At 45.6% G+C, this 16,573-nt stretch overlaps 1 protein-coding gene and 1 pseudogene across 5 annotated transcripts in view; both read left to right on the plus strand.

Annotated features, from left to right (window-relative positions):
- OSBP2 (oxysterol binding protein 2) overlaps window positions 1-7,437 on the plus strand; it is a 226,952-nt gene extending 219,515 nt beyond the window's left edge. For 2 of the 4 annotated variants that reach the window (XM_033233262.1, XM_033233263.1), the window contains 2 exons: window positions 5,459-5,691; window positions 5,819-7,437. In XM_033233262.1, the coding sequence (XP_033089153.1) occupies window positions 5,459-5,691; window positions 5,819-5,961 (376 nt within the window). In that variant the 3' untranslated portion in view covers window positions 5,962-7,437. Of the gene's footprint in view, window positions 1-5,458; window positions 5,692-5,797 lie in introns of all 4 variants that reach the window. The other 2 variants (XM_033233260.1, XM_033233261.1) reach the window with 2 other exon arrangements.
- Window positions 729-4,366, plus strand: LOC117096730 (annotated as a pseudogene). The gene is made up of 2 exons (XR_004442612.1): window positions 729-778; window positions 1,495-4,366. The product of XR_004442612.1 is annotated as a eukaryotic translation initiation factor 4H-like (transcript).
- Window positions 7,438-16,573: the final 9,136 nt, after the last annotated feature.

A 16,573-nucleotide genomic window follows, 5' to 3' on the forward strand; every position in this document is an offset into this window, starting at 1 on the left:
GTATTTTTTAGTAGAGACGGGGTTTCACCGTGTTAGCCAGGATGGTCTCCATCTCCTGACCTCGTGATCTGCCCGCCTCGGCCTCCCAAAGTGCTGGGATTACAGGCTTGAGCCACCACGCCCGGCCAATAAGTTTAAAAGGATAAATATCTTTTAGACCCTAAAGAAATATTAAGACACAAGCATTCATATATTTGACCATATTAAAGTACTTTTGTTCATTGAGAACTTTACTCACTAAAAGGCAATTTAAAGAAAGTGAAAAGACGATGCATAAGCAAACTTGGAGAAGGTAATCATAATACCTACCTACACTTGACAGAGGATTATTATCAAGAATACAGAGTATTTTATCACAGTTAAAAATAATAATTTTTAAAAGATCACATAAAGAACTTTTTTTGAGATGGAGTCTCACTCTGTCACCCAGCCTGGAGTACAGTGGTGTGATCTCAACTCACTGCAACCTCTGCCTCCTGGGTTCAAGCGATTCTCCTGCCTCAGCCTTCTGAGGAGCTGGGATTACAGGTGTGCACCACCATGCCTAAGTTTTGTATTTTTAGTAGAGACGGGGTTTTGCCATATTGGCCAGGCTGGTCTCAAATTCCTGACCTCAGGTGATCTGCCCACCTCTGCCTCCCAAAGTGCTGGAATTACAGGCAAGAGCCACCACGCCCAGCCCACATATAAAACTTCTAATCAACAAATAATGTAAAAGTAACGGGAAAATGTACAAGAGTCATGAACAAGAATTTTGCAGAAAAAACATATATGGACAGTCACCATATAAAAACCATATACGTTGAAGAAGCCATAGATCTATAGTATCTCTGATACATTGCTGCTGGCAATGTAAATTGGCGCAACACTTGGGAAAACAGTTTGGCTTCACCTCCTAAAGATGAACAATCCACCAGGCGTGATGGCTCACGCCTGTAATCCCAGCACTTTGGGAGGCCAAGGCAGGTGGAACACCTGAGGTCAGAAGTTCGAGACCAGCCTGGCCAACCTGGTGAAACCCTGTCTCTACTAAAAATATAAAAATTAGCCAGGCATAGTGGCACACGCCTGTAATCCACATGCTACTCCAAAGGCTGAGGCAGGAAAATTGCTTGAACCTGGGAAGTGGAGGTTGCAGTGATCCGAGATGGCGCCACTGCACTGCACTCCAGCCTGGATGACAACAGTGAAACTCCACCCCCTGCGAAAAAAGATGAACAATCACATAGTCATAACACAGTAATTCTACTTCTAAAAATATACTCAAGAGAAATTCTTGCAAATGTACAACAGGACTTATGCATAAGACTATGCATGAGACTATTCTAATACAAACTTGGAAACAACACAAATTTATTGAATGAATAACTGTGGTACATTTGTATGAAGGAATATATACAGTAGCTAAAACTAAACCCTAGTAACATGAAACAATATAGGTAAATGTTAGCAATATAACAAGAAAAAAAGAAAAAGCAGAAGGTGCTGCAGCAGTACTGGTGGTGGCCACGGTTCCCGTAGCCAGAAGGAGTTGCCCACAGAGCCCCCCACACAGCATACATAGGAAATCTACCTTTTAATATGGTTCAGGGTGATATAGATGCTATCTTTAAGGATCTCAGCATAAAGAGTATACGGGTAGTCAGAGACAAAGACACAGATAAATTTAAAGGATTCTGCTATATAGAATTCAATGAAGTGGATTCCCTTAAGGAAGCTTTGACATACAATGGTGCACTGTTGGGCAATCAGTCACTTCATGTGGACACTGCAGAAGGCAGAAAACAAGATAAAAGTGGCTCTGGATTCAGAAAAGGTGGCCCAGATGACGAGGCTTCAGGGATGACTTCTTAGGAGGCATGGGAGGTAGTCACCCAGATGACTGGCAAACAGGCCCCACAATGGGCACCCACGTCAGAGATGGTCCTCCCCTCCACGGATCCAACATGGATTTCAAAGAACCGACAGAGGAGGGAAGAGCACAAAGACCACGACTCCAGCTTAAACCTTGAACGGTTGTGACACTCCTCAATCAAGTAGCCAATCCCAAGTCTGCTATCTTCAGGGGTGCCAGACCCAGAGCGGAATTCATCCACAAGGAGCAAGAATGAGCCTGCGGTTGGGAGGGAATGGGACTTGGGGGGCTGGAGCAGGACCACAGGCTGATGAGTCCCTGGGCCATGTTCCTGCTGCTTCCACTTCCGCGCCTGCCACTGGCCTCCCCACAGTGGAAACACAGCTTGTTGAGTGCATGCCAGCTGTTAACAAGTGGTTTTTAGTACATGGTGGGCTTTGCTGTATCTATGTAGTGCCTGTTCGTGTGTTTTTTTCTTTCTACCACTGCTTCCCCATTTTCCTTCTGTCCTTTTCCTCCCAGCTGCTTGTTTTCCTAGCAGCACATGGGGTTCCCCCGAGGATCGGAAGTGGCCGTGTGGGGGAGTCATTTGGGCTGCGGTGCTGCATCATTTTTCTCCTTGGCTTTCTGTTTTTACCTTAGACACTGGCCTGACTCCAGGCGTTTCCTTTCATTTCTTCAGTGTTTCTCTTCTGACCTGCATGTTGAGTTCTGTATTGTGTTGGCTTCCAACAAAAACCAGAAGTCACTGACAGACTGAACTGCAGTATAGTATTCAGCTGTGATGGACATAGAGAATTGGAGGCACCTTGTTTTCACAACTAGGATAAAAACAGCTGTTAATCCTTGCAGGGTCCTTTCCATTCCTATTGAGAGGGAGCCCTGGCTCCATGACCCCTTCCCAAAGTAGACTGTCCAAAGGGATAGGCTCACATGAGAAACAGCGAGACCTGAAAGTGGAGACCATGGAATAGTGGTGGGGAGTCCATGGAGAAGATACAGTGAATGTTCGTATGCGTTCACGTGTTTTTGTTACTGCTCTTTCGAGGCTGTGTCCCAGCTAGTTCACTCCTTTCACCAGACATGGTCAAAGTTCCCCTCTCTGGCCAGCTGCAGTGAATGGCCAGACGGTTTCTTTTCTGCTGGGCCGAGGCACTTTGGGGGTTGGAGGGTAGTGCCAGCACTGCACTTGGTTGACTGCAGCGCTGACACAGCGTTTCCCCAAATCCCTGTTGCCTGTGTGTTTGTGTTTATCTGTTCCTAATATAGACAACATAACGAGATACTGTGCTTCCCACCTCCCCTTCAATCCATAGCCAAAATGGGTCTAGAATCTGGTACTTTACTCATTTCCCTTGATAAATGAAATTGTACTATGCAGAGCTGTCAGGAAACTTCAGATAACCATATAGGACTTCAGCTGTCTAGGTCTGTGGCTGCATCTTGGGGCACACTTGATTGTTCCCATGTGCAGGGTTCAGCACTTACCTGGGAGTGGTAGGGGTTAGGCTTTTGAGCTTGAATGCCTATGTGTGAAGAGATGAAAAATCCTTCAGTACCCAAAATCCCAGTGTTCCCTTTGGGGAGAAGTTGGGGGGTGGCTGGCAGCAAGGGCCTAGGAAAGAGACCCTTGCCGGGTGATGGCAGGGTGGGGTGGGGCGCCCAGAGGAGTGTGCTTAGTAATTGATCACTGGCTGTCATCCTTGGCCTCTCCTACTGTGTCTTTGTTACAAGTCCTCAGCAATCCACAGAACTAACTCTCTCCTTCCTTCCACCTGTCAGCTTCTCTGCTTCTGAGATAAGAACCATTTCTGTAACACCAATACTTAAGAAAGACATGCATTATGTGGTGTAATCAAACCTGATGCTTTCAGATCATCTACTTACATCTTCAATGTGGATAAGATAAAGAAACAAAACAAATGCATCTAAACTTCTGGGCAATCCAGTTGATTTTTAAATGTAAGAATGGAATTCCAAACACAACACATTCAGCTATATGACAGAAAGTAAATCTATGGATATGGTATTTTGTGAAGGATCTTTTCAACAAAAGAAACCCTTACATAATGTATACACACACACACACACACACACACACACACACACACATTAGGAAAGCTGGACTAACTACAACCCAAGTAGAGAAAATATGAACAAGGCCTGCTGGACAGTTACACAACCTTGCACTCAACAACTGTGGCAAATGCGTTCTCTTCAATCACATGGAACGTGTGCAAAAACTGCCCATATACTGGGCCATAAAGCAAATTTCAAAGGACTGAAATTATGCCAAGTATATTGTCTGACTCCAAGGCAATTATGCTAGAAAAAAATGACTAGAAAAATCCCCATATAGGCTGGGCATGGTCGCTCATGCCTGCAATCCCAACACTTTGGGAGGCCAAGATGGGCAGACCAATTGAGGTCAGGGGTTCAAGACCAGTCTGGCCAACATGACAAAACCCCATCTCTACTAAAAATACAATAAAATTAGCTGGATGTGGTAGTATGCCCTGAAATCCCAGCTACTCAGGAGGCTAAGGCCAGAGAGTTGATTGAACCCAGGAGGCGGAGGTTGCGGTGAGCGGAGATCAGGCCACTTCACTCCAACCTTGGCCACAAAGTGAGACCCGTTTTTGTTTTGTTTTGTTTTTTTTGAGACGGAGTCTCGAACTGTCGCCCAGGCTGGAGTGCAATGGTGTGATCTCGGCTCACCGCAACCTCCACCTCCCAGGGTTCAAGCAATTCTCCCGCCTCAGCCTCCTGAGTAGATTACCTGGGATTACAGGTGCCTGCCACCATGCCCGGCTAATTTTTAGTAGAAACGGGGTTTCACGCTGTTGGCCAGGCTGGTCTCGAACTTCTGACCTCGTGGTCCACGGTCCTCAGCCTCCCAAAGCGCTGGGATTACAGGCGTCAGACACCGGGCCGGTGGAGACCCTGTCTTCAAACAATTTTAAAAAAAGAGGCCAGGCACTGCAGCCTGGGCAATAAGAGTGTAACTGTTGGCCGGGCGCAGTGGCTCACGCCTGTAATCCCAGCACTTTGGGAGGCCGAGGCGGGCGGATCACGAGGTCAGGAGATCGAGGTCATCCTGGCTAACACCGTGAAACCCCGTCTCTACTAAAAATACAAAAAATTAGCCGGGCGAGGTGGCGGGCGCCTGTAGTCCCAGCTACTCGGAGGCTGAGGCAGGAGAATGGCATAAACCCGGGAGGCAGAGCTTGCAGTGAGCCGAGATCATGCCTGGGCGACAAAGCGAGACTCCGTCTCAAAACAAAACAAACAAAAAGAGTGAAACTGTCTCAAAAAAGAAGAAGAAAAAAAAAAAAACGTAATAGAAAAGAAGAAAAGCCAGGAAATACTAAGCTAGACAATTCCCAGAGAAGTCTAATGTGGCAAAACGGCGGCAGGTTGGCCATGTGAGCATGAAGTGTGGGGAGCAGAAAGCAGTTGTTTGCAGCCACTGGGTTCCGCCGGGTGGGCTCACTGGGGTGGGCCCAAGGCCAGAGGGAGTCCTGGAGGCTGGGAGCTGGAGGGTGGGGAGAGCGGCCTTGCAGGTGTGGTCCTGCTCACACCTCCGCCACGCAACTGCCACAGGGAGAACGCGGAGAACATGTACTACTTCTCAGAGCTGGCCCTGACCCTCAACGAGCACGAGGAGGGCGTAGCGCCCACCGACAGCCGCCTGCGGCCCGACCAGCGGCTAATGGAGAAGGGCTGCTGGGACGAGGCCAATACTGAGAAGCAGCGGCTGGAAGAGAAGCAGCGCCTGTCGCGGCGCCGGCGGCTGGAGGCCTGCGGACCCGGCAGCAGCTGCAGCTCGGAGGAAGGTGAGGCCGGACGGGAAGGGGGCCCCACACGGGAGGAAAGGGGTGCCCGGGTGGGGGTCCCGCGGGGACAGATTCCGGGGGAGCATGCCACCTGCCGACCCACCAGCCCACTGTGCCTGCCCAGCAGAGAAGGAGGCGGATGCCTACACGCCACTGTGGTTTGAGAAGAGGCTGGACCCGCTGACCGGGGAGATGGCCTGTGTGTACAAGGGCGGCTACTGGGAGGCCAAGGAGAACCAAGACTGGCACATGTGCCCCAACATCTTCTGAGCGCCACCCTTGCAGCAAATACAGGCGCCTGCACAGCCCGGCCCACCTGTTCATTAATGCACTCAATTTAGTACTGAATGGTCTTTCTCCCAGCCCTTCCTGTTTCCTTTCCTATTTTTTTTTTTTCCCCCACACTTTCTTGGGACTCCCACCTTGGAAGGAGGAAGGGCTGACCTGGGTTCTCTTCAGCCCCCAGGTGCGCCGGGTCACCCGTGCCCCTTTATTATGGACCTGGGCCCTACTGGAACCCCTGCCCCAGTTACCACAACTCAGGCCGGCTGGCCCGGGCCATGGGCTGCGCAAATCACCAGCCCCCAACCCAGGGAGGAACTGGCCCCTCCTAGGGAGCCTCTTCGACTTTTTTAGAAAAATGATCTCCATTTCTTTCCAGCCATGATGTTTAGTAAATATTTTTAGTACCGCAGTTAGCAGACAGCTTTCCAAGTGTGCTTTCTTGCCACAAAAGTGTCCTGGCAAGAGCCCCTTATTTTTAAGACATCAGGAAGCCAGACCCCTTTGAGTTGGGATAATATTGTAGCTCAATATATCAAGTCCTCGATGGTATCTGAGCTGCCCACACCCCCACCTGCCAGGGCCCCACAGAGCCCAAAACAGAAGGGGGCTGCCCCAGCCCAGCAGAGCAGAGAGTTTCTGGAGCTCCCACCCACAGATGCGGGAGGCGGTACTGATGGCATCCCCCATGTGGATTTGAGGGCAGCAGTCCCTGGCCTCACCCTAGCCAGCCCAGGTGGCTCCCTAGCCCCAAGAGGCCAGGAAGGGCTGGAAGGCAGGGCCTGCAGGTGCTCCCTGCCCTGAGACCCAGGCCCCAAATCAGCAATAATGAACAAACCCTTGGCCCAGCCTGGGCTGGTGACCCAGGCACCAGAGACCTTGCATCCCTCCTCATCCTAGGAGGCCCCTGGGGGTGCCCCATCTCAGTGCCCCCTGAACTCTTTATTTGCCTAATTTATATAGAGAGAGATATATAAATATATATAAAATAGCTATTTTGCTTAAATTTCTACAGTATGTAAAAGTGAAAAAATGATGAAGACGGGCGCGCCTGTCTGAGTTTGGCCCTCATGTCAGCTGTGCCCTTCCCTCTCCTCATGCCCCCTTCCAGCGGCTTCTGCCAACCATGGGGGGCTGGACCACCATGGTCACTGACCCAGCCCCTCAGAATCCCACACTCCAATCCTTTCCATTTCAGTTTAGTCCTAAAAGTTCATCACAGGGTTTTTCTTTCTACTCCAGGACTGGTTTTGTTTATATATATATATATATATATATATATATATGTGAAAACACCAATGTGTGAAATGCCTTACGATGCCCACTGGAGAGGCGGGGTGGGGTAGGGCAGGACGGCCCCACTGGGGCTCCCACAGAGCTGTGGAATGTACCTCTCCCCAACACTGTTTTGTTAGCAAGCACCTTTTGACCAGTAATAAAAAACCTTGGCTTTGGAGTTTTCCACTGCCCTGTCCCTCAGTCTCTTTGTGTCTGGGTGGAGGGGGCTAACGTAGAAGGACAGGTGACAGCCTACAAGGTGGCATGGGGATAGAGCATGGGGGGATAGAGCATGGGGTGAAACAGCAGGGGGGTCAGGGGAAGAGAGGAGGTAGGAGACCCAGGAAACTGCCCAAAGGGCTGGGGAGAGAGTTGCAGCTCTGTCAAAGGCTGCCCTGATGTTGTGGTCACAGGGCTGACCTGGACCCAGCTCTGCCCTTTGGAAGGGCAGTGTTTTAGCCAGGTGGAGACCACCAGCATCCCCCTCCCGTGTTTCAGTTTCTGAGCTGTCTAATGGGAGGCCTTCAGGGGGAAGGCCAGCCCTGGTGAGTTCCGTGTCACTTGACAGCAGCAGCCTGGGTTGCACTTCCAGGTGAGGGATGGGTGGAGCAGGGCACCCCGGGGTCATCAGGGCCAGTGCTCTCACCATCTGCCTCCACACCCCAGCCCTGTGGGATCTGGGGCTGGCCCTGCACAGCTCCTTCTCTGGCTAGGCTTCCCCATCTGTGGGGCGGTGGCCACTAGCAGGGGTTCCTGGCTGAGGAGCTGGTGGGGCAGGTCTCACTGCAATAGAAGTGAGATAGAACCTCAGGATGCACCTGACCCAGAAGGCAAGGGAAGGGACAAAGGCCAGTCTACTGAGGCAAAGAGAGGGCTCTGAAGAGCTTGAACAGGAAGTAACATCAGGGCAGTGTTTTAGAAAGACTACTCTGACCAGCAGGACACAAGATCAACCTACACTCAGTGGTCCCACATACCCCAGCCATCGCTGAGTAGAAAATATAATAGAAAAAAAGATCTACAACATAGGCCATCTGACAAAAATACACAAAACCTGTAAAAGACCTTTATGGATATGACAAAGAGGACCTTAGTTAAGAGGGGAAATACATCTTCATAGATAGGTTCACATTTAGTTATGTTAGTCCCAAACCTACAAATTCAACATGATCCTATCAAAATCCTACCAATAGTTCAAAAGCTTGACAAGTTGATTGTGAAATGTATATGAGAAAGTAATTGTAAAAAACAAAAAAGCAAAAAGGGGCCAGGTTCAGTGGCTCATACCTGTAATCCCAGCACTTTAGGAGGCAGATCACTTGAGGCCAGGAGTTCAAGACCAGCCTGGCCAACATGGCAAAACCCCATCTCTACTAAAAATACAAAAATTAGCCGGGGGTGGTGGTACACACCTGTAATCCCAGCTAGTTGGGAGGCTGAGGCAGAGAATTGCTTGAACCTGAGAGGCAGAGGCTGCAGTGAGCCGAGATCGTGCCACTGTACTCCAGCAAGAACTCGGGGGACGATGAGGGGACCATGTGGGCTTGACCTGCAGATGCCCAAACAAGCCGGAAGCCTACTGGGGACACACAGCTTCCTTTTTCTCCACTGCACTCTGATCACCACCTGGCTGCCATGTAGTGTATTTGTTGATGGTCTGCCTCCCTACCCCAATGGACTGTGAGCTTCATGAGAAAAGGAATCTGGTCTTATACATTGTAGCATCCCACTGCCTGGCACATGGTAAGTGCTCAGTGAATAGCTGTCAAAAGAATCAACACCAGGCCAGGAAGACCAGCTAAAGCAAACACTCAGTGGGACAACACCTGAGCAGTGGGGGTGTGACTGCAGTACCACGTTGGGAGGAGACTCAGAAATGGAACTGGGGAAGAGCCAAGCCCAGGGACCCAGGAAACTCCTGCCTCCCCTAAACTCTGGAGTCCAAATTGCTGCTCCTGACAGACTGTGGGGTAGGAGTCAGATTCTGTAAGTGGGGAAGACAAGGCCTGAGGTTCCCTCATCTCCAGGGACATGGCTCAGCATGAGGGGAGCTGGGAGGAGAGGACAATGGAGAGATACACATTTCAAAGTGGAACACAGAACAGGACCAGAGACAAACTCAATGCTATTTAACTTAATGTTTTTATGAAGCTAGCCAGCATGCATAACTTCAGCAACAAAGCCTGATAAAGACAGTGTGAAAATAAAGGGAATATATAGTTCAGTCTCATGGAAGAAAAGAATTTGCATAAATCCAAACAAGAGAATAGCAAATAGAATCTAGCCACATAGAAAAGACTGAATCCCAGGTTAGTAAGGCCATGCCCAAATTAGGTTTACTGCAGAAATGCAAGAATGGCTGAATGTTGTGAAGCTTTCCATGGTAAATAATTCATTACGTCAGCCAAAGGACTTCTCCTTCTGGCCATATGGTAAACGAGGTTCCTGGAAAATATTCCTTTGTGGAAAACTAGACAGGCTGGATAAAATTTCTTAAATGTTGGCCGGGCGCGGTGGCTCAAGCCTGTAATCCCAGCACTTTGGGAGGCCGAGACGGGCGGATCACAAGGTCAGGAGATGGAGACCATCCTGGCAAACACGGTGAAACCCCATCTCTACTAAAAAAAAATACAAAAAACTAGCCGGGTGAGGTGGCGGGCGCCTGTAGTCCCAGCTACTCAGGAGGCTGAGGCAGGAGAATGGCATAAACCCGGGAGGCGGAGCTTGCAGTAAGCTGAGATCCAGCCACTGCACTCCAGCCTGGGCCACAGAGTGAGACTCCATCTCAAAAAAAAAAAGATTTTTTAAAATGTTAAATGCACCCATCAACTGCAAACAATGAGGAATACTCAAGTCAAAAACTAAGTGGGTATGAAAATGTGGAGAGGTAAGAAAAGGTCTGAAATATTTTATGTTGCAATATTTACAAAGCCTAATGAACTTAACTGTAAGTTTTCACTGTCTCAAAAGAGCCTCCAAAGGTAGGGCATATAATAAGAGATTTGGGGCCCCCAAGGGCTATACCTTCAATGTAATGGTGAATCCAAAAAAAAAAATACAAGAAAAATCACTTGTCTTAAAGGTTGGTCCTGAGCAGAGAAAAACAAAATCTCCCTAAGAATCTGTAATCAGGAGTGGACCCTCAGTTAGTTTTGTAGCCCAAATACACACTACCTGAATGGCCCAATGAAACTTCTGACAGAGAACGTAACATGGTCCCAAGCTGGCAATGTTCCCAGTCACTTGGGGGAAGCAAACAAGTCCTCTCTGGAAGATATCTCCTTCATTCTAGGCCTTAGAGAACCTCAGATATGAAATTGCAGGGAAAATGAGCAGCTCACAGTATAAAATCTTCAAACACACAAGGAAACAAGCACCCACGAGAAAGGGCAACCAGAAATAACAGATATCAGAATCAGACAGAAAATTCTTCCACATAGTGAAATTATCAGACACAGAAGAGAAAATAAGCACGTTTAATATATTTCTATAAACAGGCAGCTTGAAAACAAGTGAAGAGTAAATATTCAAAAATACTAAACAAATTTCAAGAAAACGTTTTAAAATCACTAAAAATAATCCAGTGAATAGTTTTACAACAGATTACACAGCTGAAGAGAGTATTAGTGAAGCAGAAGTGAGATCTGAAGAAATTTGGACTACAACACAGAGACATAAAGAGGTGAAAAATATCAAAGGGAAGTTAAGACATGAAAGATAAGATCCCATATATGTCTGATCTATTTCAAAAGGAGAAAATAATTTTTTATGGAACAGAAGCAATCTTTGAAGAGTCATGGCTAAAAGTTTTTCAAGAAATCATAAAAAACACCAATATATAAACTTAAGCTCAACAAATCCTAATTATGGTAAATAAAAAGAAATCCACAGCTAAATACAATATAGTAAAACTGCAAGATTACTAAGACAACAAAACCTTACAAGCAGATTTTTTAAAAATTACCTTCAAAGAGCATCAATTAGGCTGGGTGCAGTGGCTCACACCTGTCATACCAGCACTTTGGGAGGCTGAGGCAGAAGGATTGCTTGAGACCAGTAGTTGGAGACCATCGTGGGAAAATAGAAGAGACCCCATCTCTACAAAAAATAAAAATAAAAACTAAATTAGGCATAGTGGCATGTGTCTGTAGTCCTAGCGACCCAGGAGACTAAGGCTGGAGGATTGCTTGAGCCCAAGAATTTGAGGCTGCAATGAGCTATGACCACACCACTGCACTCCAGCCTGAGCAACAGACTGAGATCCTGAAAATTTGTCTCCAAAGGAAGGCCAATTAGACCGAGAACAGATGAGACTGAGAGTTAGCCTCCAAAGGAAGTCAGAAGACAATTAAGTATTACCTCCAAAATAGAGAAGAAAATGTTAGCATTCTCCTCAGTCAAAATATCTTTTCCACAGGCCACATGTGGTGGTTTATGCCTATAATCCCAACACTTGGGGAGGCCAAGGCGGAATGATCACTTGAGGTCAGGAATTTGAGACCAGCCTGGGCAATACAGCGAGACTCCATCTCTACAAAAATAAAATAATTAACCAGGCATGGTAGCGTGTACCTGTAGTCCCAGCTACCTGGGAGGCTGAGGAGGGAGGATAACTTGAGCCTAGAAGTTCAAGACTGCAGTGAGCTACACAATCATCCTGTCTCTGTCTCTGTCTCTCTGTCCCTCTCTCTCTCTCTCTCTCTATATATATATGTGTGTGTGTGTGTGTGTGTGTGTGTATGTGTGTATAACTAAATCTAACATACTAAACAGTATATTAAAATATTTTTTAAAAATATATATGTAGTGTCATGTGGAGTGAGACTATGATGAGTTAAGATTATATAAAACTTATCAGGTAATCACAGAAGGAAGAGCAATACTAAATTACTTCCAAAGCAGTAGAAGAAACACATTGAATGCAGGGAGGAAAAGCTCAGTAAATCTAAAGAAGGCAAGAGAGGAGAGGAAAAAAGAATGTAGAATAAAAATCACAAATAAGAGAATTCATCAATAATACCTAAGTAATTACATAAAATTAATCTAAATGCTTCAAGGAAAAAAATATGGACTAAAAATAAAATCCAGCTATATGCTATTTACAAGAATACACCTAAAACATAAATATATAAACTAAACAGACTTAAAGGCAAAAAATATTACTAGACGTCAACTACTAGAATTTTTGAAGTCACTTTGTAGTGATAGAAGGTAAAACTCATAAATTTCTAAAACTCTTATGCACCTAATAACATCTCAAAATGTATAAAGTAAAATGGATAAAGAGAAAGATAAATCCTCTATGATAATGGAAGATTGTAATGTATTTCTCCCAGTAAGAGAGCTCAGACAACAAATTATGTTAATTACTACATAATTAACACACTTGATGTCATGGACACATACAGGGAATTACATGTGACTGCAGAATACATATTTTTGAAATGCACACAGAACTTTTATGAATATTAACCACATATTTGATCCAGTCATAAAGCCTCAGCAAATTTCAAAGGACTGATATACAGACCACATTCTCAGACTTGCATGAAGACAGTTCAAAATCAATGACAAAAACAAAACTGGGAGAAAAAACAGACTAGAACATTAGGAAACATATTTTGAAATAACTCATAGGTCAATGAAGAAAACAACAGAGGCCGGGCGCGGTGGCTCAAGCCTGTAATCCCAGCACTTTGGGAGGCCGAGACGGGCGGATCACGAGGTCAGGAGATCGAGACCATCCTGGCTAACAAGGTGAAACCCCGTCTCTACTAAAAAAATACAAAAAAATATTAGCCGGGCGAGATGGCGGGCGCCTGTAGTCCCAGCTACTCGGGAGGCTGAGGCGAGAGAATGGCGTAAACCCGGGAGGCGGAGCTTGCAGTGAGCTGAGATCCGGCCACTGCACTCCAGCCTGGGCGACAGAGCGAGACTCCGTCTCAAAAAAAAAAAAAAAAAAGAAAACAACAGAAATCAGAAAATACAGTTAAACAAAAATACTACATATCAAAATGTACAGAATACAGGTAAAGCAGTACCTTGAGGAAAATTTACAGCATTTAAGGCTCATGTAAAAGACTAAAAGATTTTTAAACATCCAATTTGAGTCAGAAAATGAACATTAGAATAAACTCAAGAAAAGGACAAGAATGAAAATAAAGGTTAGATATTCATTAAATAGGAAAATAATAAAAAAATGAAGAAAGCTGAGGTTGGGCCGGGCATGGTGGCTCATGCCTGTAATCACAGCACTTTGGGAGGCCAAGGCGGGCAGATCACGGGGTCAGGAGATCAAGACCGTCCTGGCTAACACGGTGAAACCCCATCTCTACTAAAAATACAAAAAAAAAATTAGCCGGGCGTGGTGGTGGGCGCCTATAGTCCCAGTTACTCGGGAGGCTGAGGCAGGAGAATGGGGTGAACCCAGGAGGCCGAGCTTGCAGTGAGCCAAGATTGCGCCACTGCACTCCAGCCTGGGCGACAGAGCAAGACTTTGTCTCACACAAAAAAAACAAAAACAAGGCCGGGCGCGGTGGCTCAAGCCTGTAATCCCAGCACTTTGGGAGGCCGAGACGGGCGGATCACGAGGTCAGGAGATCGAGACCATCCTGGCTAACACGGTGAAACCCCGTCTCTACTAAAAAAAAAAAAAAAAAATACAAAAAAAAACTAGCCGGGCGTGGTGGCGGGCGCCTGTAGTCCCAGCTACTCGGGAGGCTGAGGCAGGAGAATGGCGTGAACCCGGGAGGCGGAGCTTGCAGTGAGCTGAGATCTGGCCACTGCACTCCAGCCCGGGCGGCAGAGCGAGACTCCGTCTCAAAAAAAAAAAAAAAAAAAAAAAAAAAAAAAAACAACAAAAACAAAAACAAAAAAGACTTATAACTATTTCTTTTTAAAAATCAGTTAAAAGTAGTCCTAACAGGCCGGGTACAGTGACTCATGCCTGTAATCCCAGCACTTTGGGAGGCCGAGGTGGGTGGATCACGAGGTCAAGAGATAGAGACTATCTTGGCCAACATGTTGAAACCCTACCTCTACTAAAAATATAAAAATTAGCTGGGTGTGGTGGCACACACCTGTAGTCTCAGCTACTCAGGAGGCTGAGGCAGGAGAATCACTTGAACCCGAGAGGCGGAGGTTGCAGTGAGCTGTGATCCACTGCACTCCAGCCTGGTGACAGAGCGAGACTCCATCTCAAAAATAGTCCTAACATATACACACAAAATTCTACACAGATGATCAAAGAATAATTCCAATCTTACAGAAACTTTCTCAGAGTAGAGGGAAAGAGAGAATACTCCCAAAATCATTTCTTGAAGCTAACATAACCTGCTCACAAAAACCTGACAAACAGTATGAGAATGGACAGTTACAAACTAATGTCACTTGTAATGGTACAATTCAAAATAAAATATTAATAAATCTAGCAATATAGAAAAATAATCATTATTATTCCAAAAATGCAAGGTTTATGCTGAGAAAAACTAAACAATATAATTCATCACATTAACAAATTAAAGGAGAATGCTACATAGTTATACTAATATGCAGAAAACACTTCAGATAAAATTCAGCACACATCCATGATATTTAAAAGGAAAAAATAAAAAGGCCAGGCACAGTGGCTCTTGCCTGTAATCCCAGCACTTTGGGAGGCTGAGGCAGGCGGATCACTTGAGGTCAGGAGTTCGAGACCAGCCTGGCCAACATGGTGAAACCCCATCTCTACTAAAAATACAAAAATTAACTGGGCATGGTGGTGGGCACCTGTAATCCCAGCTATTTGAGAGGCTGAGGCAGGAGAATCACTTGAACCTAGGAGGTGGAGGTTGCAGTAAGCCAAGATGGCACCACTGCATTCCAGCCTGGGCAACAGAGTGAGTCTCTGTCTCAAAAAAATAAAAATAAATAAATAAAATAAAAGGTTTAGCAACAGGAATGGAAGAAAATTTCCATAATCTGATGTCTACACACATACACACATGCAATTTTCCTGCGAGACAGGGAGCAAAAAGAGATGCCCACTTTCCCTCTTTATATTCAACATTGTACTCAGAGCCAATGCAATAAGGCAAGAAAAATATTTATATAAAGTATGAGAATTGGTAAAATTATCACTGTTCACTGATATGACCTAAAAAATCCAAAAGAATTCTGCAGATAAGTCAATGGATATATAAAAATCAATTACATTTTTATATACTAGCAACAAACTATCAGAGAATATAACTTAAAATTGTCATTCATCTACAGTAGCATTACAAATCATCAGGTTCCAAAGATGTATCTAACAAAACATATATGAGACCTCTAAAGGGAAAACTGTAATACTTTTTTTGAGAGACACTAAAGAAAGCTCTAGATTGAGAATTATACTATATTCATGGTTGGGAAGACTTACAAAGGTATACATTCTTCTCAGTTGAGGACAGATAAAATCAATTCCAGTGGAACCCCTATAGGTTTTCTCATGGAGCTTGATGATTATAAAATATACACGAAAACGCTAAGACCTAACAGTAGTCAAGACACTATCAAAGTGGAAAAGTAGCCAGGTGCGGTGGCTCATGCCTGTAATCCCAGCACTTTGGGAGGCCAAGGCAGGTGGATAGCCTGAGGTCAGGAGTTCGAGACCAGTCTGGTCAACATGGTGAAACCCCATCTCTATTAAAAATACAAAAAAATTAGCCAGGTGTGGTGGTGCAAGCCTGTGATCCCAGCTACTTGGGAGGCTGAGGCAGGGGAATCCCTTGAACCAGGGAGGTGGAGGTTGTAGTGAGCTGAGATCACGCCACTGCATTCCAGCCTGGGTGACAGAGTGAGACTCAGTCTAAAAAAAAAAAAGGAGGAGGACTGGCTCTACTAGCTATCAAAACAATGTAAAACTATAAATAAATTAGTATTGGTATAGAGAAAGAGATAATAGACAAATATAACCAAATTAAAAGTTCAGAAACAGATTAATACATAAATGAACATTTGATATATAACAGAGGTAGCACTGTAGATCAACAGTGAAAGAAAAGACTACTCAATGAAGGGTGGTGAGGCAACCAGGTATACATATGGATAGGAGGAGAGAAGAGGAAGGGAGGGAATGAAAAAGGAAAGGAGGAGGGAAGGAGAAAAATTGGACCTCTACATCACACTATACATGAAAGTCAATTCTGGGTATATAAAGATCTAGGCCAAGCAAGGTGGCTCATGCCTATAATCCCAGCACTTTGAGAGACTAAGATGGGCGGATCACTTTAGGCCAGGAGTTTGAGACCAGCCTGGCCAATATGGCAAAATCCTATCTCTATTAAAAATACAAAAA

The sequence above is a fragment of the Trachypithecus francoisi genome, unplaced genomic scaffold (assembly GCF_009764315.1).
Source record: "Trachypithecus francoisi isolate TF-2019V2 unplaced genomic scaffold, Tfra_2.0 Lachesis_group14, whole genome shotgun sequence".
Classification (NCBI taxonomy): Eukaryota; Metazoa; Chordata; class Mammalia; order Primates; family Cercopithecidae; genus Trachypithecus; species Trachypithecus francoisi.